This window comes from Rhamphochromis longiceps, linkage group LG10, assembly GCF_057381845.1.
Source record: "Rhamphochromis longiceps isolate RC_006_pf linkage group LG10, R_longiceps_female_GT1.1, whole genome shotgun sequence".
In the NCBI taxonomy this organism is placed as follows: Eukaryota; Metazoa; Chordata; class Actinopteri; order Cichliformes; family Cichlidae; genus Rhamphochromis; species Rhamphochromis longiceps.
In genome coordinates, this window is record NC_140566.1 from 5,068,106 (window position 1) to 5,096,038 (window position 27,933).

A 27,933-nucleotide genomic window follows, 5' to 3' on the forward strand; every position below is an offset into this window, starting at 1 on the left:
GTTACAAACTGAATGGTTTATAGAGTTTTTGTCTGAAATATACGATGTGGTACTGGCATCAATAAATCCCTCAACCTCACACTTAAATTATTTTGTGCTGTAGGGTAGTAAGTAACAAGCATGGGGAAGTACATGCTCCTGTGATTTCCAGCTACCTTTGAAGCCTGTAGACTTATAGTTCCTCTGCAACCAGCTGTGAATCATGACTCAAGCTACATGTTACACACAAGTCAAAGTTACATATCCGCTGGGAAATAAGCAAAAAAGAGCAAGTTAAATATAGAGGTTAAATACAGGGGTCTTATATCATCAATGAATGACCAACATATATGTGTATCTGTCAATAATGTCATTGACAAACGTTCCTCAACTGGCGTGTAAAGCTTCAGTGTGGAAGATTGCTACAGTGGACTAACTACTACCGCAGCCACGACTTCTGAGAGACAAGCTGGAGCTATCGGGAGTGGACCACCACATGTCCCACTGGATACTGGACTACCTCACAGAACGTCCACAGTATGTGAGGTCACATAGCTGTGTCTCTGATATGCTGGTCTGCAGTACGGGGGCCCCACAGGGAACTGTGCTGGCACCGTTCCTCTTCACCCTCTACACTGCAGACTTCTCCATCAACTCCCCACGCTGCCACCTACTGAAGTTCTCTGACGACTCTGCCATAGTCGGCCTCATCACAGGTGAGGAGGACTCAGAGTACAGACAGTGGACTCTGGACTTTGTAGACTGGTGTCAGCAGAACCACCTGCTGATCAACGCCGGGAAAACGAAGGAGTTGGTGGTGGACTTCCGGAGACGCAGACCCACCACACTGACACCGGTGAACATCCAGGGAGTGGATAGGTACCTGGGTGGTCACCTGAATAATAAACTGGACTGGAGCCACAACACCGATGAACTTTACAGGAAGGGTCAGAGCAGACTCTACCTGCTGAGGCGGCTGAGGTCATTTGGAGTCCAGGGAGCGCTTTTAAAGACCTTCTATGACTCTGTGGTGGCATCTCTCATTTTTTTACAGTGTTGTATGTTGGAGCAGCAGTTTATCAGCAGCTGAGAGGAAGACCTTGGATAAACTCATCAGGAAGGCCAGCTCTGTTCTGGGATGCACCCTGGACCCAGTGCAGGTGGTGGGAGACAGAAGGACTCTGGCCAAAATAACATCTCTGATGGACAGAGTCTCCCACCCCATGCATGTAAATGTTGCTGAACTGCAGAGCTCCTTCAGTGACAGACTGCTGCATCCTCGATGCATGAAGGAGCGTTTCCGCAGGTCCTTCCTCCCTGCAGCTGTCAGACTGTACAATCAACACTGCTCCCAACAATCATAGATGTTTACATCTGCGCTGTAACTGCAATAATTTAATCAACCGATTCGCACTACAACCTGGGTTTGCCTCTTATCTGTAGTTAATTTAATTTAATAACTGTACAGTACTCTGTTTATAGTAACTATTGTCCTTAATGTAAATATGTTTGTATATGTGTCTTTCTGGCTGCTGTTACAACCAAATTTCCCCTTGTGGGACAATTAAAGGATTATTCTATTCTATTCTAACTGAGTCTTATGTTGGACCAGAACCTGGATTATAGTGAAATGCCAGCCCTCTTTTGTAGTCAGATGACCTAATGTCAGATAAAGCACGGCTGATTGATCATTTCCCTTTTCTTCATCTTTACAGTGACCTAAAGCGCAGAGTCAGTATTCTCATAGACGGCTCCCTAATAATTGCCCACGTCAAGCCAGAAGATGCTGGGAAATACACGTGTGCTCCAAGCAACAGCCTGGGCCGACCACCGACTGCCTCTGCCTACCTAACAGTGCAATGTGAGTGCCCTGTCTCTCTTTTTTTTTACTTTCTACATAGCAGTGGTGTGTGCTCTAGTCTGAGGTGCTGCTAAATGAACATTTCTGCAGCAGGATGAAATCTTGCTTATCCTTTCCTGGGGCAGCACCCATGAGAGACAGTTTCATCACAGCTTTTGATGGTTGTTGCAACTTTTTCTGCATTTTGCAGAAGCTTTCAATTGCATTTAATAAAAATTTTACACACTGAATGACTTTCATGTCTTAACTCTTTCAGTCAATATGATCCATATCCCAGGTTCAGTGTATTATTTTCCTTGATATCCGCTGTATCACCTTGCTGGCACCTATGGGCAATTTAGAATCACCAGTTAACCTAACTCCTCTAACTGCATGCTTTTGGGGTGTGGGAGGAAGCCTTTCTGTGTGTACAGTAGTCTGCATGCTCTCCCTGGCCAGCTAGCATCCAGTCTAACTCAGGACCTTTTTGCTGTGGGGTAATAAGGCCAACCACCACACATACTGCCTGAGCTTATAATGAGATGCTGTTTTTATCACCAGCTTGCTGTCAGCTTTCCGCAGATACAGTAGAAGGATTACTTGTCCAATCAGGAATAAAATACCGAGTTTATGTCCATTTGATTGCATTAGAGCTCTGACTTCAGTTCAGGAGACGAGGCTTCAGGTAAAGAGGAAGAGAATGAGAAGGAGATGAGCGAGGTGAGATCAGTGATAGTGGAGTCAGATGAAGAAGAGGAGAACAAGAAAAGGAAGAAGTGATGATATAAATGTACAGTTTTGGCTGATTAACTTCTTGTTATTGATTATCATGACTTGAATATAACTAATAGTTATAGTGATTAACAGCATTTACTAGGTTGACCAACACTCAGAACAATGGGCAAGTCCAAGGAGCACTGTACCATCTGCTAAGCAAATCCGATCCGAAAAAGTAGGACGACCTCCAAATTCTTCAACTTCCCCTCAAAAGCTAGATAAATGAAAGTTGGACATATTTGGATGTTTTATATCATGGCATTGATGACATTCGGTATTAAATTGGTAAATATATACAACTGTGGTTCTGTGGGGGAAAGAGTCAAATAAAGCATAAAACCCTCCAAAAAGGCACAACACTAAGACAGTGCAGAGGTCCAGTGCACTGACTATAATAAGTGGAGGGACCAATGGCCTTTGTGGGGTCACCAACACAGGGGCCACACTCCTAACTACTTTATCTAGATGGACGGATAAATATTTAGAAAAAATTGCCACCTGTAGAGATGTAAGGAAGGAGTAAATTATTTATAGAGGCCAAACCTGTGTTTTAATGCTATTAAGTCGATCATTTTTTCTTGGAAGCATGGGGTTCAATAGAAGAACTGCAGTTTTTGGTTTGGCTTCATCAGCCCTGAATATTCTCCATGAAGAAAGATTCACTTTATCGTTGTTCAGCGTCACTGACCCCGAATTGTCAAACAATGGGTATGAGTCCATACCCATTCCAGGTTGGTCAGTTGATAAAAGTTGCTATCAAACCACCAGAAATTAATAAATGCTAAAAAGACTTAGGTCGAGTAAGACAGGTCGAGTAATAGAGCATTAGAGGCAGTGTGAGAAAACTTCAATAGATTAAACTTCCTGACAACTTCTTTTTTTTATTCAACACCTGTAACATTCACATGATTGATTGTAACTTATGTAGGTTTGAGAAAAATGTAGGATAGGTGATTACCTTTGATTTAATTTTTAATAGATTTTCCTCATTTGCTGCATTCACATGGAAAAGCTTTGGAAAAAATCTTCCAGTCTTGTAAAGTGCACATATTGGATGTGGGTAAGACAAAGCCGAATACTAACATGAGCCCTAGAACCTACAACTCATTGTAACTCCTCATCACTCTGCGTTGTTAAGAGGGGACACCAGTTTCTGTCCATCTGAGCTTGAGTCAAACCTGACACAGCTGTGAAACTGTGTGTCCAGAAATCAACTGAAATGCTCTGCACCGTGGAATCACTTTGGACACTCGACTAGTCTCCCGCCTAACTCTGTTCCACTTCTCATCCAAACATATAATCCCATGCAAACACCGGTTTTGCCTCTCAAATATACTTTTCTGTTTTATTTTGCTTCTGGTTGCTTTCTGCCCACATCCTCCCTTTTCTCCCCTTCTCTTCCCTCACTACTTCTTCTGATTTGTACCCATTTATGAATATTTATTCATATGCACACCAGCATGTCTCTGTCTCTCCCTTCCCCATCTTCATGATTATTACTGCCTCCTCATTTCTCTGTCCCATCATAAAACACTCTATCAGTCCATCAGTCACTCCCAGCTTGAGCCACTAAATAAAAGCATCTGGCTTTTATTTGCATGTCTCAGGACGAGCACTGAGAGCTCGGCCTTGTCTGCTGGTGACCGGCCATCAGCAGTAGTCAAGGCAACAGACAATTTGAATTCCCTCACTCTCCCGCTTTGTTAGATTGTGGTGTGTGTCTGTGTGTGTGTGTGTGTGTGTGTGTGTGTGTGTGTGTGTGTGTGTGTGTGTGTGTGTGTGTGTGCGTGTGTGTGTGTGTGTGTGTGTGTGTGTGTGTGTGAGAGAGAGAGAGAGAGAGAGAGAACAGAGGTAGGCAACAGCAGTCACAAGAGGGAGGGAGCAGTGAGAGGAGAGGGGATTACATCATTGCTGTAGGACCACTTTTCTGTTTGACTGCAGAGGGCTCTCTCTTTTCTTTCTTTCCTCTTATTCTCACCTCATCCTTTTTTATCTCTCTCTATCAATCCTCAACCACTCTCCCTATTTATGTCATTATTCTTTTTCATGTCTTATTTGGTTTAAATCTCTCTCCTCAGCTGTCTGTGTCTTTCTCCCCGAAGCGTTTGCCAGGGAATAACTTCCCCCAAAGCATCTTATAGTGGGAACCAGCGTGTCGTGAGCGATAGGCTGTCTCAGAGCTATATTTAGAAACTTGACTGTGGTGCCAGTGGCAGTGCTGCTCTGGGCTCTTTGTGGCAGAATGACGGTCGGCCAGAGGTTTGGACTTTAGAGGACAACTACTGTAGTACAAAGTTGTTTTGGTGACACGTCTCTTTTTCTCCCTCTCTCACCTGTGTTCTTTCCCACGCTCAGCCTCACTCGCCCTTCTCTCCATCGCTCTGCAGATAGCACTCCTCCCACTCACACCATCTCTCCTCCTTATCACCCAGTGCTTACTGTGAAGCTTTCCTCCCTGACCTCATTCAGACATTACACATTACACTATTCTCACCCCTTTACAAAGGCCACAATTCCAGATTGAATAAATTTTGCTTCCCTTTCCCTCCATCAGTCATCCTTTCTGTCCCAAAGAAACCAAGGGGCTGAGCTTGTTCATCATAGCAAATCCCTATTATTTGAGAGTTAAAATTGAGAGGGGACATCTGGAAGGATGTCTGCTAAAGTAGAGACGATCAATTAACCTTGAACTAATCCGAGCTGCTCTGAATGATTGAATGAGGTAGTTTATGTGTCACATGATGTCACAGGAATTTTTGATTTTGCCTGTAACTAACTGTGACTACAAATACATTTGAAAATCACAACAACTTTCATCTGACTTAGTAATATTTAGGTAAGGTTTGAGACTATTTAAAGTTACTGGATACATTATAAGAAAAATGAACATATTAACATGTCATGCTGTTATGTTATTGCTTGAGCACAGAGGTTCAAGATTGTTTCAGGTATGTGGTGGCACCTGTATCACAATTAGCATGTAATTTGTTCAGTTCTCTGACGAGACGAGCAGTGACGATCATGTTGAATTGAGTCGTTAATGAAGGTGTAATGTTTTGAAACTGTGTGTGTGTGTGTGTGTGTAGCAAACATCTAGCGTAAAGTGACAAAAGCTTGTAAAACCTTGCTTTGGTTGCCAAACTGTTTTAGAATTTATCAAAGTTGCCTTATAATTCAATACTTTTTTATGTTTCCGTGACCACTGAAAGAATATTGAAGCTCCATTCCTCATTCAGCCCAATAGGGGCTTCAAACTAACTGTTTAAATCTAGGTTAGTATCAAAGTACCTGACCTCTGAGAAGTCAGGTACTTTTTTCACTCATTTTCAGCCCAGTCCTTGTATCTGATCATTGTCAGAGAAATGTCTATTTGCTTGTTAAGCCATTTAACACAGACCTATGAATAATTTAAGGATAAAGAACGCAACTAATTCAATAAATATATTAGTTTTTTGTCTACACATAACAACCTATCAAAGATCTAACTTTTAATCGAATTTTTAGGCACTTTTTTATGTAAACATGCATAATTTCTTCCTATATTTTTAGCTAAATCTACATGAAATGCCAAAGTTAAGGCAATCATAAAATAGTATTATTCCACCAAAAAGATGCTGTGTGGCATGTCCTTAAAAACCTTAAGAAAACTGCTCAAGTGAAGCACAAAGATAGTAACAGTCAATCTACAGCATAGGGACAGTGTCTGAAAGTGTCCTTAAGAATATTTAAAAATCCACCAAGGACCTGACACATGCCCCCAGAGCTACATCTGACCCTTTCGTTGATCCAGCTACTGATACCTCATCAGAAACGGTCTCAGGAGAAGGGTTGCTGTCAAGAAGCCATTCTTAAGAAAGGGAAAGGCTGAGGTATGTCAAATTACATAAGAACTGCACCGAAAATCAGTGGCAACAGGTTTTATGTTTATAAATTTTTGGTTCAAATTATCATCAGTTGGTACATTGAGCGTCACAGCTATAAAACACAGTGGAGGAGCTGTCCTTTGGTGCTACATCTCAACCATATGCTGTAGCTGTAGCTTCTAAATACTAACTAAGCAGAGGCAGATGCGATGGTAGTATGATTTTTCTCACCTTTGGAAGACGTGGACCTAACATAGCATATTTCCCCAAATTCCTAAAATGTACCTTTACACATCAGACAGTGTTATGAAGAGCAAAGTCATCAACTACTTGTGATGGATGAATTAGCAAACAGACAGAATAGTAAACTTGTAATTTCCATGTACAGTCTGACATTTTGTCCAGCCTAATCAATTTCCATGGAAGATGCGATTTTGTGTAATTTAATCACTAGAAACCAATGCATCCATCTGAATCTAAAGTCATGTCAAGTCAACAGTGATGCCGTCCCTACATGTAAGCTTTGACAGATTGGAAAAAAGACAAGTAAAAGCATGTTATTAGTATTAATATTGTGTAGTAGATGTGCCTCAGGGGAGCTGAAAACATCAAACGGCAGAAAATAGCAGATCGTACTGACATTCATTTTCCAAACAATACTTTTTAGGAAAAGAAAAGTTTTAGATTCTGAATATAATGAAGGTGCAGAGGTGTCTGACAATAACCAGGATTCACCAGACCAGATGTTCTTCATATACATAACTGGATTCATTTATTAATTTTATTTTGTCATTATTTCAATTATTTTGATGATGAGCCCACATTCTGTGAACAGTGCCCTCTCTGTTTCTCTGCACATCTACTAGAACAACTAACAGGCATTGTGCTGCCACAAAGTGATGGTTTAGCATGTGGGTTATTCTCTCTTTGTGTTTTTTTTTTTACCAGATCCTGCCCGTGTGGTAAACATGCCATCAGTCATCTACGCAGCCATTGGTCTGCCTGGCTTCATTCGCTGTCCTGTAGATGCCAACCCCCCTGTAACTCTGGTTAAGTGGAAAAAAGATGGCCTCCCTCTGCGGATAGATAAGGTGAGCCGGCGCTTTGCTGCTTTTGTCCCTTTCTTCCACTTTTCCTAACTTTAGTCTGGAAATGAATGCTTCATTCCTGCTGTTGTGATTACATTTTTCACATTGATTGTTTTACTTTAAGTGCACTTCTCTGTTTCTTACTCAAGAGAAGAGATTCAGGATTTTTTAAATCATATTTACTGACAACCATCACACTGGTAATCTGTCTACTCCTTCTTATCCGCTGAGCACAATTTCTCCATCCTTAGTACCCTGGTTGGAGTCAAATGGAAGATGGGAGCATCCGTGTGGCAGAGGTGACGGAGGACTCTCTTGGCACCTATACCTGCATGCCTTACAATGCCCTGGGTTCCATGGGATGGTCGCCTCCTGCTCCCCTGGTGCTAAAGGTACATATATTTAGGCCACATATGTGAATACTCAGCACTTCCCTCTTCTGGCATTTAAAGGTTTACTGATAGGACTTACTGAAGTCTGAAAGGTGTGGATTTGTTTTCTCATTTGCAGACAGTTTACTGTATATTGCAACATTTTTTATTTATTTGAAATACAGGAACTATTTAGAACACTTCAGATTAAATGAATAATATACATAAACCTTTCCAAGCTTTCCACTTTTTTGACAACTGCAACATGATGTTAATTTGCCCAGTTCAATAAATCTCACCCTGAATACGAAGGGCACAAGCATCCATCTGTGTCCAGGATTAAATGCAACTTCACTCATGTGTACTCTTCAGTGAAGACAGCTCTTCTCAATTTCTTTCTGGGCAGGACCCTCCCAAATTCTCAGTGGTTCCTGGAGGGGTGTACAGGCAGGAGGCTGGAAGAGAACTGGTCATCCCCTGTGAAGCAGAGGGAGACCCTTTTCCCAACATCACATGGAGGAAGGTAAAACCCCTTGCACATCATACATCCTCCCTACATGTGCACAGCCTGTCCACTGAATCTCATGTGTAAGGCAGCTCATTAGTCGGTGCTTCTTGTTGTGTTATGTCACATTCACTGTTTTCCACTGAGGAACCTTCATTTCTAAAATCACTGTCTGTAGTGGATGCTCCGATTTTAATTTCACTGTACTGTATGTCATTGTAGCATTTTTAATCACATTTTAATGATGTCTATAAAAAATGCAATCAGGGAACATATTAGATTCTCTCAATTCTTTTCTTAATCATGGGGTGTGTTTAATCCTGCTTACTGACTACTGTATGATTAGCTATTGTTTCTGTCTCTCATTTACTGAACACACATTTTATCATTTTGTATTGTTGCAGATGTCAGATGGTAGGTTGGGCTTTTTAGTAGCTGTTAAACTACTGGTTGTTTTTGGGTTGTTTTTTTTTAAGTGTACATTTTGTATGACACATGCCAATGCACTGTTTTCTTTATCTTTTGCATTGGCTGGCTCTATCTTTCCATGCTCCGGGTGGATTGCAGGTAGGGAAGCCCAGTAAAAGCAAGCACAATGTTCTGCCCCGAGGCAGCTTACAGTTGAAGTCACTCACAAAGGAGGACCATGGGGAGTGGGAGTGTGTCGCCACCAATGTTGCCACGAGCATCACTGCCAGCACGCACGTCCAAGTCATAGGTACCTGAATACATAAATGCACAAACACATATAGATATGTAGACGCACACGTACAAATATCAAATTCTCTTTCTTTAGCAACTATAGTGTTAGCTGTAGACCAAGGCCTCTTTCCCCAGCAGCTTCTAATTTCTTACTGCCAAACTTTTAATTTTATGTTGCAGATTAAGATTAGTTGGCAATATTGTAGCAACTCTGAAGGAAAAGACTAAAAATGGTTATTTAGAGCCAGAACTGACTACATTTAAATTGATGGTAGTGGGGAGGGAGGGTTGATCTAACTGATTATTAGAATACTAAATGCTAAGTTACTAGCTAACTGTAGCTAACTAGCTTAGAAAGTAACATTTTGTTATGTGTTAGAGATTCTTGAACTGTTGGTTGAAATCTATAATTAATAACTAGAAAATGCATTTTCTGAAGAAACTGCTGTGTGAATGCTAACCTCAACTCATTTCATTGCTGTTTTTCAATTCGGAGCTTATAGTTGCAATTCTCACACGTCTTTACAAAAGACGCAGGGGAACTTTTTCTTTAAACGATGCAATACAGAGCAACAAAATCACACACTTCTGAACTGTTTTGCTCAGTAATTAGTTATAACTTGTCAAATTCCAAGAGCAGTCATTGGTCTTGTTTGCCTTGGCCTATTTGTCTTGGCCTTTGTTCTTGCTGACCACTGTGCCTCATTTATGGATGTAAGCCAGTCAAATCAGCAGAATACAATGGCTGTATCCCACTGGCTCCAAATTATTTTCCTGGTTTTTTTGGCTCAAGTATAACAAGTAAACAATACATTGAGCCATTTTACTGGTAGTATTTACTATGCAGGTAAAATTTTACATTACTGGACCCAACTCAGCTCACAATAAGTTTGTTTGACAGGTAAAATAAATGTAGGGTACCACAGCAGGGCAACTCGGTGACTAATGTGCCCTTTTAAAAATTGCTTCCCCTCTCTGCAGGCACAAGCCCCCACGCCCCCACCAATGTCCATGTGGCTGCGTTCTCCACTTTGGCCAATGTGTCTTGGGAAGCAGGATATAATGGAGGTTTCCAGCAGACATTCTCAGTCTGGTATGGCCATGTGTGAGTCATCCTAGCATGCTTTGCTTCCTGCTTTTTCTTCTTCCAATGTGTCCTCTGTTATTTCTGAAAATGTCTTTTCCAGGGTTGTGTTCAGAACAGTTGTGAAAACGTAGAGATGGAAAATACATGGAGTTCCAGTGTCTGTGAGTTTTCATCTCTGCTCTTGGAGTTTTCTTGAGGAACGCAATAAAAACAATAACAAAAAATACAGCAACTAAACTGAACTCAACCCAGACTTCTCTGTTCTGCTGCTGCTGCTGCTGCTGCTTTGCCACTGCTTGACTAGGGAAAAGGCCTGGGTTAAAAATATGTGTTCAGTCTCACAAGATTTTAGCCATGGCAGGTACTGTTACATTTTGAATCACAATAATTTCTTTTCTTATATTCTTATATTTTCTTACATCTGAGATGTCCAAAATGTATAATGCAGTACAAAGTGAGTTGATGATGTGCTGCTAATCCTGGGTTGTTAAAGTCTACATGTTAAAGTCTATGGTGTTTAAACTTCTTTAGGGAACATGTGGTACTATTTTAACCCAGGTCTGCAAGGGAACCATTTGCATTTTGGATGATCGATGTGAACACTGTGTAGTTATTAGATGTCAAAGAAACTCCGGTAGACTGAAGTAGATTTTTTTTTAAATCCAGTACTATAGAGCAGCGGTCCCCAACCTTTTTTGCGCCACGGACCGGTTTATGCCCAACAATAGTTTCACGGACCGGCCTTTAAGGTGTCGCGGATAAATACAACAAAATAAAACTAGTACCGGTACCGAAAAAAAGAAGATTTATTCATAACACACGTGAAAAGACCCAGGAAAACCGAGTTAACGATAAAAAACGATAACAAAATAACGCTGAAAACCGATAAAAACCCTGAAAACCATACATTTCACACCTGAGCCTCAACTCTCGCGGCCCGGTACCAAACGACTCACGGACTGGTACCAGTCCGAGGCCCGGGGGTTGGGGACCGCTGCTATAGAGTATTAATAGCTCAGCTGAACAAAATGTATTGAAAACATAATGACAAAAAATTTATACAGACGAAATAATTCACTCTGGTAGTTGCTCAAGATGCATCTCTACTTTATGAAGTACAGTTATTGTCAAACTAGAGATGCACGTAAGACACGAATGTCTTAAATTTCACCACTTAAATAGTGAAAGACATAAAGCGAGCATCAGATATAGTGCTGCTGCCAAAAACTAGCCTTGCTTATCAGAGTAGCAGTGGTGCCCTCTCCAGTTCTATGGTTCTAGTTTAAACGGTTCTATATCAAACTATTACCTGAAAATTATGATTTCATTTTAATGTCTGAATTGAAAGAATAGTTTGTTAAACAGGTTAATTAGTTTCATTAGAGAAATGCACCTATGAGACTGGTCATTCCCTAAAATGAAGGCTATAAGTCACCTATCAGCTCTTCACCCGTTTCACAAAAACTACTCAAGATATACAAAAATTCAGTGAGTGATTTAGGCAAAATTCAGGAAAGGTCTCATGGTCTTTTTACAGTAATGCACCATGTTTTTGATATTATTGTCTGGAGGATGGTATAGTATCTTTATCTGGCAGTTTAGCAAGACTGTATTATGTGTTCAGCTTTTGAGTCTCTTCTGCTGGCACACGTTAAATCACTGTAAAAGAAAAAAACTGTAACATTCAGCTGTGCTTTTTATAGACAAAGTCAATACCACATGAAGTCTCTAATTAGGTGAGATAGTGCAATTTAGAATAATCCCTCTTAAGCAATTTTCCAGTCATTACACACGAGTTTGGGAGCATATTCACTGAAAAATAAATAAGACAGTCAAGGAAAATGTAGTGCTTTATTCCATATTCCATACAACCAGCTCTAATTTGAAGGGATTCCTCATATTTGTGGATTTCTTTATAGCACAGTGTTTACAACATTAAACACGAGAGTACTACTTGTACTTGCCACAAATCACACAATATGCAAGTAAAGATTATTAGGGATCATTAGCTTAAACATCAGCAGTATTGCTGGTGTGAAGTTCATTTGATATTTACGATGCCGTGTTCACATCCACAGGATCAGGCTCGACTAAATTAAGCCCCACATGCTCTCCGCAACCCATCATACTTTAGTAACACAGTGATGAGACCAGAGAGCAGCACAGATATAAAAACAAGGAGGCAGCTGCTTCAATTAATATTAATTAATCTTCATACTGACAACAAGCATCAGATCCCTCTATACTTCTGCTGTCATTTAAAAGGGTCTTTAAACCTTTCCACTACAGCTGATACACTTACTGATTGTTTAAAGCACTTTAGGGTACTAGTATAGGTCCAAACATCAGCACAGAGATGATTCTGAAAACCCTAAGTGGACACTGTTTTGCTGCATTCATGCAAGTCTAAACCCTGCCAGACAAAGGTGGAAGTTGTTCAAATAAGATCTGGAAATGAAACATTTTTTTTGTGGGTTCACTTACAGTGCTGTGATATTTCCGCCCTTCCCCTTGACATACCTATGTGTTTAAGATCATCAAACTAATTTTAATATTAGGCAAAGAAAGCCTGAGTAAATACAAAATGCAGTTTTTCTGTAAAAGGCTGATGGGGCGGGTGACGTGGACACCCAAGTTTGTGAATGTCATAACTCGAAAACGAAGTGATGTAGGAGCTTCAGTTTAAGTGAATCTACAGAAAATCTCATAGGAAACCGTGACCATTGAGAAGGAAGTGACTTAGGACTAGAAATTGATACCAGAAATCTTGGATGAGTTCAAATCTCAGTGACTTTGACCTCAAGGTTAGGTTTCAGAGGTCAAGTTTTCTGAAAATCTTATGAATGCAATAACTTAAGAACAAAGTAGGATCTTTAAAATTGATACCATATGTGCACCTACTAGGAGGCTAGGAGGAGGAGTACCATTGGCTGCCACCAGTATTTTTTTAATAATGATTTCATTTATTAAGGGAAAAAAATGATTGTTCCATTGATGTCCTTCCTGGATCACCTCTCCCCACAAACCGTCTCTATGGACGAGCCAAACGAAGTAATGGAAAAATACATCTAATAATAATAATGGATTGCATTTATATAGCGCTTTTCGAGACCCTCAAAGCGCTTTACAATTCCACTATTCATTCACACACTGGTGGAGGCAAACCACAGTTGTAACCACAGCTGCCTTGGGGCAGATTGACAGAAGCGAGGCTGCCATATCATGCCATCGGCCCCTCTGGCCATCACCAGTAGGTGAAGTGTCTTGCCCAAGGACACAATGACTGAGACTGTCTGAGCCGGGACTCAAGCCGGCAACCTTCCGATCACAAGACGAAGTGCCAACTCTTGAGCCACGATCGCCCCTGAATCTATCATTCATTGGCATCATCTGTGCCTAATTCTATCCCCCTGGATGTGGATTTGTCTTCTAAGCGGCCATATGACTGACTCCCATCACGCTACGTGGCATGTATTCTTTGCTAGAGTTCCAAGTTTCCAAGTATGAGCCCATTCGTGCATCGTTGGACTCCTTGCCCTGGAGATTGAGTCTTTTTTGAGCCTTGGGTTTTGTAGCCGGTCTGTCTCCTTCGTCAGGTAACACCATAGTGCCACTGACCATAGTCAATCAGTGTTCCAAGGCTGCCTATTTTGTTTCATTAGTGACTGCTCAATTACTTATTGACCATGTGTGTTCTGTCACCACTGAATTCCTTAGGATATTGTCTCTGATCTTGGCTCACAGTTCACCTCTAGAGTCTGGAGGGCTGGAATTGGTGCAATTGGTGTCTAGGTTAGTTTCTCTTCTGGTTTCCAATCTCAGACAGACTGAAAAGATTAACCAGGAACTGGAAGTGGACCCTCTGTGAGTAGTGCACTTGTAGCTTGCAACTTCCCTGGCTAGAGTATGCTCACAACTACATGACCTCCATGTTTACAGGTCTCTCTTCAAGGTGTCCCTCAGTCACCAGCTATCACTGGTCCCATCTCAGGAAGGTGAGCTCTGTTCCATCTGTTTAGCATCACCTTTGTCGCTGTCTTTAGTTAAAGAGAGCAACCCAAGCAGTCTTGCTTAGAACATAGAGACCAAGTGACTGGGTAGCCGTCATCTTTTGGCACCTGCGTACCTTCCAGGTCAAAAAGTCAGGTTGTCTTCAAAAGTATGAAATTATGATGAATCTAAAAAACTGTCTTTCAACTACACTACAAAAAGGAGATCATAATCAACCCTGTCACTGTCTCTTTGAAACTGCCTAAGACCCAAAACTCATTAGCTGAAACCTGTCTGTTTCAGTCCTCTGTGCCCTTTTTCCAATCCCCCCCCCCCCCTTCCCCTCCCCACCTACCTGGGTGATTGGGAGTTATTGATTGGGGTTATGTGCAAGACAAAAGACACAGGGTTCCATGGTCTGCCATTTTGGATCCCTCACTGGTCAAGGGGTTCCATCAAAAGTATTCCAAAAACCCAGTATGTCACTAAGAGGCTCCTATTAAGCAGGCGGTGTTACGGCCGAGTAGCCGGCGTGTTGTGGTGTGGAGCCATTATTGAGGCAGATGAAACACATGAAAACAAACGAGAAAATAAACAGAACGAGAACTAACAAAACCTAGAGTGGGAGTAACTAAAACATGAAACCTGAAAATGCTGAAAACAATGAACCACGGAGACGTCAGGAGGTAAACCGTTGAATTCACAATGAACAAAGGGAGACAGAGAACATAAATACACAGAACGGTAACGAGGGAAGTGGAAACACAGCTGACACAAATGAACATAATGCCACAGGGGACGCAAAACTACACACGCTGAACATGGAACACAAGACTGTCAAAATAAAACAGGAAACATAGTGAGATATAGACTGTGACAACATGAGCCTGAGAGAGGGATCGAGAGGGGACACTTGACAGAGGGAGCGAGACATGACGGGCATGGGAGACATGGAACAAAACACGTGGAGGAAAACATGTAAACAGGAAGAGGAGACGAGACACCTCGACCAGACAACATGGAAACAATTATAACTAAACATAGCAGCAAATACAAAGATAAACTCAACACTAAATAATAGAAAACTAAAAAATTACAACACAAAGAAACCATAACCCCAAAAGCTGGGTCAAATGACCTAGAACCATGACAGATGGTATTGGCACGGTCTCCTGGTGCTCCTGTGTGCCATTTCTGTCCGTTTCTTCTCCTTTGTGGGTTTTTTTTTTTTGCTCTCCCTGTCTCCTTTCAGTGTGTGCGTGGGTTTACTCTGTTTGTTTCAGAGGCGGGATTCCTCTAGGTTTTCTCACCCTCCTGGTTTTTCACACCTGGAAGTTGTTGCCAATCAACCCACCTGTGTGGAACGTTAACCCATCTGATACTTAAGGCTCAGATGGGTTGCTAGATTGTTGGAGTTACTGAAGTAGCATTGTCTGGCTTCTGTGTGTTCACTGTGTTTGACTGGAATGGCTTAGATTCTAAGTGCACAGAGGAAAGCTGGGTTTGTTCTAAGCCTTAGAACAAACCCAGCTTTCCTCTGTGCACTCTTTCAGTCTTGAGAAACCTTCAGAGAGAGAACCTGGAAGTGAGTCATCTGTAAAATTAGAGAGAGAGAATTAAGTGGACTATCTCCCTGCCAGACTGCCCATTCCACTCTGACAATAAAGCGCTATACAAATACAGACCATTTACAATACCCTGCTCCATGCTTGCTGTAAATCTGCTAAACTTTTGCTTCAGTGTCTCACATCTGAGTGTGAGCCTTGACATACTGCAAATGTTTAGTTGCAATTCAATTCAGTTCAGTTTTATTTAGATATCGCCAAATCACAACAACAGTTGCCTTGAGGCACTTTGTATTGTAAGGTAAAGGCCCTACAACAATACAGAGAAAACCCCAACAAACTGATGACTCACTATGAACAAGCGCTTTGTCGACAGTAAGAAGGAAAAACTCCCTTTTAACAGGAAGAAACCTCCAGCAGAGCCATGCTCAGGAAGGGGCGGCCATATGCCGCGACCAGATTGAGTTCTTGCTATGAAGGAAGACACAAGCAGTTATTAGGCTTAGGGGGCAATTACTTTAAATTTAGGGCCTGGTAGGTTTGGATAGCATTTCTCCTCAATAATCATTTTAAATTCGCATTTTGTATTTACTCGAGTTATTCTTGTCTAATATTAAAATTTGCTCAATGATCTCAAATGTGTAAGGCCCCATAGGTCTCTCAGGTTTTTCCTCTTCTTTATACATTCCCTTATGTCATTTCCGTCAGCTTCAGCAAGCACCTCCAAACATTTGTCATTTGAGATGATGATTGTTGTTATCCCATTGATAAAAACTACAAAATCAAGAAGTGGGCAAATACTTCTTGACAGCACTGTAAGGTGGACTGACAGAAACTGCAAAACAGTTTTGTGGTCTGCATGACCGCAGGGGAGTTATGGAAATTATGCAGACCTCATCCTGCAAGGCTAAAATAGAGACCATGATGTCACTGTCATACAGTTTATAATTTGCAATTGCAGTGCTATGTATTAGTTACCATGGGTGAATTTTCCTCTGTGGATAATCCATTAACACTGAATGATATGTACAGGTTTTGGAGCAGCATTTATTTTCACCCAAAAAAGGAGACCTTAAATTACAGTACTGAGCAGCTGAGATCCTACAACAAGCAAGAATGAGACTTTAAAATCATAACAATTATGCTCCTATGTTCTTAAATGTTTACCATTGGTAAAAGAAGAAATGATGCTACACAGTGCAAAACGTGGGCCTAGTTTAACTGTTTTAAATGTGTTGCTGTCATCAGGTACAAAATAAGCATATATTTTTCAACATGTAGACACATTTCAAGATTTTAATATGTTGCTTCTGTTGTATTTTAACCACATAGCATTTATTTAAAAATATATTCACTTAAATATAAATTATTTATAAATTTGTATACTATGATATTATTTTCATTTCTCACAGTGTTTCAGCTTTTTTTTGGAAACGAGGTCGTAGTTAATGTGTTAAAGAAAGTTACTTCATTTCTTGGTACCTGAGAGCTGATTGTAAAGTTTTATTATGGCAGTGCTTTAGACTGAAGGTTGTTGCTGTTTTTGTTTGCGCACAGTTGTCTGCTTGATTTGATTGATGAGGCACAGCTGAATGTGTGGCATGGGCAAACAGCAAACTGCAAAGCTGAGCTCGGCATGGGCTTAATACCATCAAGTCAAAACTGTGTTGTGAACAATGAAATAAAATATGTGGTACATTCAATTCAATTCAGATCCATACAATTAACCTATGCAATGTTGAATTTAGGTTTGAGATCAAATAGATTACATTATGATAAATCATTATAATGCGCTACACTGTGTGATGAAACTTGTGCTGAGAAAAGACTTGAATATAGTTGTAACTTGTAAATAAATGTCCATTTTGTCCGAAAGATTTAAAAAAAGTCTCCCTCTCACCTCCTGATTTATTTCTTCAATATTTTTCCTGTCTGTGTACCTGCATCTCATCATGACTCCTGTGCAGGCTGAAGAGGGAGCGTTTAGGTCCGTATGACTGGCTTTCCATACCTGTGCCTGGAGGCCACGACTGGATGGTGGTGCCCGGCTTAGAGCCAGAGACAACATACCAGTTTAGCATCCTGGCCCAAAACAAGCTTGGCACAGGCCCCTTCAGCGAGGTTGTCACTGTGAACACACTAGGTGAGTACACCCACTACTGCTTAACCAGGAGGAAAGGATCCAATAATAAAACAGCTTTGGCAGGCAAGTAGAGAGAGCTGCAAAAAACACTGAACTAAGAAAAATCATCCGGACATGTTTTTCATGTCATGTAAGTGTTAGAAAAGTAGTAGGCTATTTTAAATTATATTGATCTTAATTTGCATTCTAATATTTATCATTAAAAGGCACAAAAAGGCACTTCTTATGTTCCTCCAATTAAACATCACACTACAGTAGTAGAGAAGTAATTTCAGGAGGATCTGTGCTGTAAATAAAGTCTAACAAGTTAACAACTCACACATCGGCTCCGGGGAGGCCAAACAACACTCTCTGTGTGAGTGCTGGTCGTGTGATCTTTCACAGACTAAAGGAATAGTGATATCTTTGCATTTTCATGTCACCTTTATTCATGAAATGTTGGTTTAAATGTTTAAATGGTTTTTTTCATTTAAGAATTAGTTTAATTTTCCCAGAATACTTTTGTCTCAGTGAATAATAAAGTGAATTGCTGGCAAGTTAGTTAAATTGAATATGAAGTGAGGTACATAGTTATTATTACCTCTTATCTTCCGAAGCTGAGTTGAAACTGAATTTAAAAAAAATGCTACTGTGTCTTCTATACACAGAAAACAGCCAACTCCCCATCATTTCAAATAAAAACACTAGTGTGATATATTTAGTACCATATTTAACCATCATGTGCAAAGAAACATTTTAATCGAAACACAGTCAGGATCAGTTTTGTGTCGTTACACCAATACATAGAACTAACTTCTAGTATCTCATAGACCTGAAGGTTACACCAACAATCACCAGCTCAGTGGTTCATTTGCTGACCTTTGTTTACTTTTAAACTTTTTAAATCTAAATGACAATCAGCTTATAGTGGCGTCTTTGGAAAAAGTAGAACTAATAGATATTTTGGAAACATCTTTATTCACGTTTTTACCACCGAAGTTAGTGAACGAGTTTGAAAGAATGGGTGTAAATATTTTAACGAATAAATTGGTAGGTCAAAATGTTTACAAATGCTGGTTACATTTTCATATGTAAGCTACAATTCTAAATAACATTCATTTGATTGGATGTAAAGCCTTTACTTTATTTTTCACCTGATCATATGAGCGTACGAGGCACTCAAATTAAGAGAGATAATAAACACAAAATTTCAAAGATTATGATCTATGAAAAAGAAATCTGTCTGTTAGATTTGCCAAATGTTCCACAATCAGATGTTTGCTAACTTGCTAGTTTTGTGTCTTTAAAAGTTTTGTTAAATGAACAGAGTGAACTGTTATTAGTGCAGGTGTGGATCAGGTAGTAGGTCGCCTAGTAGGTCTTCCAGTTGAAAGTGAATTGATCCCCGGCTCCTGCACTCCAGGATTCAAAGTATCCTTGAGCAGTATACTGAACCGTATTACCCCCTGGTCATCTGCTGGAGTGTGGGTGGTTAAAGTAGGTATAGATAAATAGACAATTGAATAGAAAAGTGCTGTATAACTACCAGTCTAGTTTAATTCTTTCTTGTTCACGATTAACCACTTCATAAATTCAAGTCAAAAAATTTACGTCTTAGATGGTCCAACAAAAGTTACTTTTAACCCAGATGAACTTAAAATACAATAAAAACAAAATGTATGAATTTACATTAATGCTAAAAGATAATCTGAGTCAAAATTCCTCTGTAATGTATGCAGTGCAACCGCTCAAATAGCAGTTTAGCAAGGCTGGATTAAATTTAGCATACCTTAAAGATGAAAATGCTGTAAGGGTGCTAGCAAAAAATGCTAAGTTGTGACTGACATATATGCTACCAGAATAAAATGCTTATAAATGTGGTGTATGTGGTGGCTTTGATATAATGCATCACCATTATTGTCACAGTTAGATTTAAATGTGTGATAGTGTCAGTGTGTAAAGGGGAGCTGATTCACTTTTATCCTGCCAATGGACACTTGCTACTTGCTCAAGATAACTGAATCTTTAACAGACATTTTCAACTCTAAAATGCTCTTCCAGTATTTCCCACAAGTACCCCTGAACCATTGGTGCTGCTTACCCCACCACGGTGCCTCACAGCCAATCGCACGCAGCAGGGAGTCCTGCTCACCTGGATTCCGCCTGCCAATCACACAGCACCTATCCAGCATTATGTCATGGAGTTTCGCCTGGGGGAGCGATGGGAGGTCTTGGACGACAGCATTCCTGCAGGGGAGACAGAGTTGGTTGCCCGAGATCTCATCCAGGTAAAAGCCTGAATACAAAATGGAAGTTTAAAACCAGACTTACGTCTTTCCAAGCTAAGAGGTTGCTTGAGACATGGAGGAAGGTTAAAGACCTTAACCTCCTGGGACCTGGCGTGCACATATGGCATCACATTTTGGGTTGTCTTGACCACAGTACTAAATTTTGCTCTTTCAGATGGCTTTCAAAGGAGCCATATTGCTCAAACGGGAACAATTGTTCTTTCTCATTTTGTTTTTGTACCCGGGAAAAATGCTGCTGTCTTCAGACACCAAATAAAGAGTTTTGCACATCATTACTCAATTGTGACTTTATAGTGTTCTATAGAACAAAGAGAATTGCAAAGAGAAATTAAAAATGCATGCCATGAAAGAGTTCGGGTCTTAGGAGGTTAAAGTTTTGTTTTATGGCACAGCAGTTATTCACCAACACCAACAAGACAGAAATATTCTCCAGCATATCTCAGAGACCTCACAGTACAGCTTGGGATTTTTAGTGTTTCCAAAAGCAAAATGGGATGTAGCCTTGAGATATCAATGAGATATCAATGTAATCTTTTGAGGAAACCAGCTCCTATTTCAATTTCATTGACTAGTAATTTTCATCATAGTTTTGCTGATAAAAACAAGACGATAACTAAATAAAAATAAATGCACAAGGACAAAAATGATGACGAAGGGCACTGACACTTTCATTAACAAATAAAAACAAGATGAAAATATTCTGAAGAGACAAGATCCATCCATCCATCCATCTTCATCCGCTTTATCCGAGGCCGGGTCGCGGGGGCAGCAGCCTAAGCAGAGAGGCCCAGACCTCCCTCTCCCCAGCCACCTCCTCCAGCTTATACGGGGGAACACCAAGGCGTTCCCAGGCCAGCCGAGAGATATAATCTCTCCAGCGTGTCCTGGGTCTGCCCCGGGGCCTCCTCCCGGTGGGACATGCCCGGAACACCTCACCTAGGAGGCGCCCAGGAAGCATCCTTGTCAGATGCCCGAACCACCTCAGCTGGCTCCTTTCGATGTGGAGCAGCAGCTGCTCTACTCTGAGCCCCTCCCGGATGGCCGAGCTTCTCACCCTATCTCTAAGGGAGAGGCCAGCCACTCTTCGGAGGAAGCTCATTTCCGCCGCTTGTATTCGCGATCTCGTTCTTTCGGTCACTACCCACAGCTCGTGGCCATAGGTGAGGGTAGGGACGTAGATCGACCGGTAAATTGAGAGCTTCGCTTTTACACTCAGCTCCCTCTTCACCACGACGGACCGGTGGACAAGATCCAATCACAAGTAATTAACTGTGGAGAAAGGTGGAACGAGCTTGCAGGTGATCCAATCAGAAGTAGTCTCCTCGTACAGTAAGGTTTGATCTGCTGCTGAGAAACAGGGCGGGAGAGGACTTTCAGTTGGCTCCCATGCTCCCTGTTTCACATAAAAAACAAACAAAACATTAACGCTTGAGAGGAAGAGAAGAGTAGACATGTGGAGACATTTCACTTTCGATGTTAAGGTAAATAAGATGCTTTGTAAACCATGCGGAGCAACTAGTACCAGCTAATAATATAATATAATAGAATAATAGAATAATATCTGTATTAGTCTAATATAATCTTATAATCTTATGATCAAACTATGCTAAAAATAAAAGAATTGAAATACCTAAATTATGACTAAATAATTGAATCTCAACAAAAAAAAAAATTTATTATATTTTTTGAGACATTATTTTCTATTTATGTCTGTTATTTAGGTTTCCATTTTGCTTTTGTTCTTCTATGATATTTGAAGCTTTTGTCTAGTCAGAACTAAGATTTTTGTTTATTATTTATACCTATGTTAATTTTTTTAAATACCTTATATCATCATGAAGGAGTAAAAAGGGCCCTTTAAGCTTGACAGAGCTGAGAAACACATTGAATCCGATGAAAAAAAATAACTAATAGAATTTTTTCCCACAATGCCCAGCAACAGGGTGGTGAGACAGTAGCCTTCTCAGACTAGGCTTCACACTTTCCTTTTTGACAAAGCTCATAGTTAGGACTGGATCAAGTAATCCTGAACCATCCCTTAGTTAGGTTGCTATAGGCCTATGTTGCCAGGGTGGCTTCTGAAGATCCCCTGTCGTAGCCAGCTTGGTTGTCATAGTAACAACACAGGTATGCACAGCTGACTTGGCTCGCTATCTGTCTGTGCAAGTTTTACTGTGGGGTAAACATAAATTGTCTTTTTCCTTAGTTCATTTGGCACACACACAAACACACACACACACACACACACACATGCTTCTACCTATGTGGGTATGTAAGGGTCATGCATGAGCATGAAAATAATAAGAATGGAATACGTTGTGTCATTATAATTTATTAATTTATGCTTTTTAATAGAACACAGTACATTTCCTAGAGACATTATAACAAATGGTATATCACTGTTGATGGATGTTGCTTTTTTCGCAGCATTTCAACTCTTCCGCCTGTCTGCTAATACTCCTGCCACGACACTTTCAAACGTCTTTCTTTAATCTAACCACCACTTCCAGCTCTATGCAGATGCTTTTATCTCTACTTCCATTGCACAGCAAACACCCACACATACTCTTCTCTCCAGCTCTCAGTCTCACAGATGCACACATCACACCTAGCTTGTGTAACTTTTCTGTTGGAAATTCACTGCATTTTTTAGGTCATGGGACCAAAATGGAAGCTCTCTTTGGTTCCTCACATATGTGTATATGTTTTAAAGTGGACATTTGCTGCACCGCAACTAAATCTTCAATCTGTTCTCACAACTGAGCTGACAACTCAGTGCACTGCATATTTATGTGCTAATAACTGGCTTGTAAATAATTAACTAGACGGCTGTTAGAACACTGCAGCTGATCTTGATGAAACTTTGTAAATGGTTAATAAACACTGTGCAGTGCATCTGTGCACATGATTGGATGGACTGGTGTAATGTTGTAGCTGATTTTTACATATACAAGTTATACAAGTTTTTTGTAGCCCAAAATAAATTTAAGTAGCCCGAATAAAAAAGAGAGCAATTTTTTGATTGATGATTTGTTTCCTGTTTTGTTTCTGTTACAATATTATACAAGTATAATATTGTACTTAATATTATACTTATACAAGTATAATATTGTAACGGAAACAAAACATTAATCAAAAAATTGTTGAAACACAAATTACAACATTGTATAAAAATTACAATCATCAACTCAAATACTTGGTTCTAATTGAACAGAAATTTCTATGAACTTGTAAGAACTGTGTAGGACATGAATCAGTCTGTGTCAGATCCTGAATTTGAAATTTCCACTGAAGTCACGGGTAAGAGGCAAGTGGAACCAAGATCGAGGCCATTTGCTTTTTGAAGTTTGCAAAGACTGCTAAATTGTGCCAGTGGTAGTTCACTCTTTGCAACATAGTACGGTGTTCTAAACTGATTTTCAGGTTTATTTTTAGTATGTTATTTGCAATTGGTGTTATTTTTCGGGGAAAGATATTGCAGACTGAGCAATAATGCAATTCTTGCATTTCTCGTGGATTCTAAAATGACTGGTCCCAGTAACAAAGGCGCTTGTCGACTCAGAAATCGAGGGAAAACCAACAACACACCCAGCAGAACATTATGTTATTTACACGGGTGCACATAAGTGGTCCGCGTGTGTGCATTCGCTGTCAAAATAAAAGACGCGCACCAGATAAGAAGTTGCAACGCGCGTTTGCGTCCATACAGGGAGTGCAGAATTATTAGGCAAGTTGTATTTTTGAGGAATAATTTTATTATTGAACAACAACCATGTTCTCAATGAACCCAAAAACTCATTAATATCAAAGCTGAATGTTTTTGGAAGTAGTTTTTAGTTTGTTTTTAGTTTTAGCTATTTTAGGGGGATATCTGTGTGTGCAGGTGACTATTACTGTGCATAATTATTAGGCAACTTAACAAAAAACAAATATATACCCATTTCAATTATTTATTTTTACCAGTGAAACCAATATAACATCTCCACATTCACAAATATACATTTCTGACATTCAAAAACAAAACAAAAACAAATCAGCGACCAATATAGCCACCTTTCTTTGCAAGGACACTCAAAAGCCTGCCATCCATGGATTCTGTCAGTGTTTTGATCTGTTCACCATCAACATTGCGTGCAGCAGCAACCACAGCCTCCCAGACACTGTTCAGAGAGGTGTACTGTTTTCCCTCCTTGTAAATCTCACATTTGATGATGGACCACAGGTTCTCAATGGGGTTCAGATCAGGTGAACAAGGAGGCCATGTCATTAGTTTTTCTTCTTTTATACCCTTTCTTGCCAGCCACGCTGTGGAGTACTTGGACGCGTGTGATGGAGCATTGTCCTGCATGAAAATCATGTTTTTCTTGAAGGATGCAGACTTCTTCCTGTACCACTGCTTGAAGAAGGTGTCTTCCAGAAACTGGCAGTAGGACTGGGAGTTGAGCTTGACTCCATCCTCAACCCGAAAAGGCCCCACAAGCTCATCTTTGATGATACCAACCCAAACCAGTACTCCACCTCCACCTTGCTGGCGTCTGAGTCGGACTGGAGCTCTCTGCCCTTTACCAATCCAGCCACGGGCCCATCCATCTGGCCCATCATGACTCACTCTCATTTCATCAGTCCATAAAACCTTAGAAAAACCAGTCTTGAGATATTTCTTGGCCCAGTCTTGATGTTTCAGCTTGTGTGTCTTGTTCAGTGGTGGTCGTCTTTCAGCCTTTCTTACCTTGGCCATGTCTCTGAGTATTGCACACCTTGTGCTTTTGGGCACTCCAGTGATGTTGCAGCTCTGAAATATGGCCAAACTGGTGGCAAGTGGCATCTTGGCAGCTGCACGCTTGACTTTTCTCAGTTCATGGGCAGTTATTTTGCGCCTTGGTTTTTCCACACGCTTCTTGCGACCCTGTTGACTATTTTGAATGAAACGCTTGATTGTTCGATGATCACGCTTCAGAAGCTTTGCAATTTTGAGACTGCTGCATCCCTCTGCAAGATATCTCACTATTTTTGACTTTTCTGAGCCTGTCAAGTCCTTCTTTTGACCCATTTTGCCAAAGGAAAGGACGTTGCCTAATAATTATGCACACCTGATATAGGGTGTTGATGTCATTAGACCACACCCCTTCTCATTACAGAGATGCACATCACCTAATATGCTTAATTGGTAGTAGGCTTTCGAGCCTATACAGCTTGGAGTAAGACAACATGCATGAAGAGGATGATGTGGACAAAATACTCATTTGCCTAATAATTCTGCACTCCCTGTACAAAAGGCAGTGTTTTTGTCCGCTAGAGTGGGATTTTCACATGGGTTTTGCAGCACAGATTCAGCAGACTTTTTCAGTCAGAGAATAAAAGTTTCAGTTATTACAAAATCAAAGGTCTAACCTGCCCAGAAAAGTCACATGGGTCAACGTGTGTTTCATAGAAAAGCTGTTTGCCCCCTTTGTGGCTTCCTCTTTCTTTCTTTGACACACTCGTCTTTTCAAAATGTTTTAATTCAGCCACATGAATGGTCTGCTGAGGTCATGCGAAAGCATTTCCGGCATCTCAAAAATCCAGACTTGGACTAGGCCACTCCAACTTCATACCATTGTTTGATATTATAATTTGTTGATATCTGAAACTTATATAGATATATTCATATGTTGTAGCAACACTGAATTCTGACTGGTAGCCTACATTTATTCCACTTACATGGTTAGAGCTTTTATGTTTTCACAATTTTTTTTCTATGTGTTTTACTAATTTCTCTAACATCAACAATTTTGGGAAAATATTGCATGCTGTCTGTAGTCCTGAAACATGAAAAACAATGAGAAATCTGAATCTGATTCAGGTGAGTATTTGATGAATATCATGTACATTTTTGTTGGTGTGAAATATGATGTGAAACTTTATGCCTCTTATATCTAAGGAAGAGCTTTTTAAATCCCTGTGTGACGTCTTGAGAATAGCAAGAGGACAAAAAGAAAGGTTGAAAGAAGGTTTGTTGTAGCATGCATTAGTTACTTCTTCGAGTTGGTGGATATGGTTTCCTAAAACAAATTAAAAGGCATATGTTCTGATAATGCTGATTCAGAAGAAAAAAATCTGTCCCTTTAACTACATTCTTTTCACTCCGATGCCAATTTCTTACAGCAATTATTCTGAGCGCAAAATATAGGTTAAGGAACCACTATTCAGCAGTAGTTCACCAATGCTCCAGTAGCCCATAAAAGACTACAAAGGCTACGTTCACACTGCAGGTGAAAGTGCTTCGACCCATATCCGATCATGGTATGACAGTGTGAACGGCACAAATCCGATATTTTCAAATCCGATCTGGGTCACTTTCGTATGTGGTGCTGAATCTGAAACATATGATGTTTTAGAAAGCGACTGCTGTTTGAACGGTCATGTCGCATTAAATCCATCTTTTACGTCACTGACACGACAGACGCCAATTATCAGCGCCAGAGAAGCACCAGAGAAGACATCGTGAACGCTTCCTGGCCATCCCGTGTAGATGTCAGTGAAACTGTTGGGAAGATAACGTTGGAGAAACGTGAACATTTTATTTGTACTGTATAATCTGCAGATTCTGACAGAACTCTGCAGCTACCCTTTGAAGCACCGCTCCTCTCTTAAACAGCAATAAGGATCATTATTAGGCCATATGTAAATAACAAAATAACTTTATAACTTCAATCAAAATTGGGAAACGTAAACACTGAAACAAGTCTTTATGGGGCCATCAGTCAAACAATACTAGGTCTAAACAGAGCGCGTTGTGTGTGACGTCTTCTTTTGCGCATGCGGGCCGCTTTGAGGGTTCACACTAGAGCGCGTTTGCTGTCGCATTTTATTTGTAGTGTGAACAAGCAGACAAAAAAATCGGATTTGATCAAAAAGTCGGAATTGAGCATCAAGACCTGCAGTGTGAACGTAGCCAAAATCACAGAGGGACCCAGGATACATGGGAAGCAACTTGGGGTCTCACAGAGAGCAAATATTAATGTTCATGAGTACAGTTTCAGGAGTACTCTGAACAACAGTGATGTGTATGACAAGGAGAAATTAATAAAAAGAACATAGATGCAGTTTACTAAAGATCATGTGAACAAACCAGAAAGTCTTTAGTTTAAAATGACAGACTTTCCTCAGTACATAAGCCTCTCTGCCACAGAATGGTGAAAGATGTGGCAGAAAGGCTCTGCCGGGGGTTTCTTCCTGTTAAAGGAGAGTTTTTCATTCCTACTGTTGCCCACTGTCCATCCTAACAGGCTCAGGGGAGAGGTAGCAATCTGATGCAAGGGGAGGGGAGGAAGACAGGATAAAAGACATGCTGTGGAAGAGAGCCCGAGTTTAATAGTAACTAATGATTAAATGCAAAGTGGTGCATAAACACCTGATTCAGCCCTAACTATATGCTTTGTCAAAACGTAAAGTTTTAAGCCTAACCTTGAAAGTAGAGAAGAGTCCGTGTCTCCCGAATCCAAACTGGGAGCTGGGTGCTGCTATATTTTGGATCAAATGAAAGCTTTGCATGAGGTTTTTAGGACATCCTGATAATAAGGAATTACAATAGTCCAGCTTAGAAGTAATAAAAACAGTAACTAGTTTTTCAGCGTTACTCTGAAACAGGATGTTTCTAATTTTAAAAATATTGTGCAAATGCAATAAGCATTGCAAAGAAGGCAGTCCCACATATTTGTTTAATATGCACACTGAAGAACATATCCTGGTTAAG

At 40.4% G+C, this 27,933-nt stretch overlaps 1 protein-coding gene across 1 annotated transcript in view; it reads left to right on the top strand.

The window, feature by feature from the left end:
• The window catches only part of igsf9bb (immunoglobulin superfamily, member 9Bb), a 147,015-nt gene that overhangs the window by 82,584 nt on the left and 36,498 nt on the right, over positions 1-27,933 (top strand). Inside the window, exons 7-14 of the mRNA XM_085419952.1 lie at positions 1,695-1,840; positions 7,408-7,550; positions 7,799-7,939; positions 8,325-8,441; positions 8,991-9,141; positions 10,107-10,230; positions 17,735-17,910; positions 19,951-20,177. Of these exons, the coding sequence (XP_085276078.1) occupies positions 1,695-1,840; positions 7,408-7,550; positions 7,799-7,939; positions 8,325-8,441; positions 8,991-9,141; positions 10,107-10,230; positions 17,735-17,910; positions 19,951-20,177 (1,225 nt within the window). The remainder of the gene's footprint in view (positions 1-1,694; positions 1,841-7,407; positions 7,551-7,798; positions 7,940-8,324; positions 8,442-8,990; positions 9,142-10,106; positions 10,231-17,734; positions 17,911-19,950; positions 20,178-27,933) is intronic.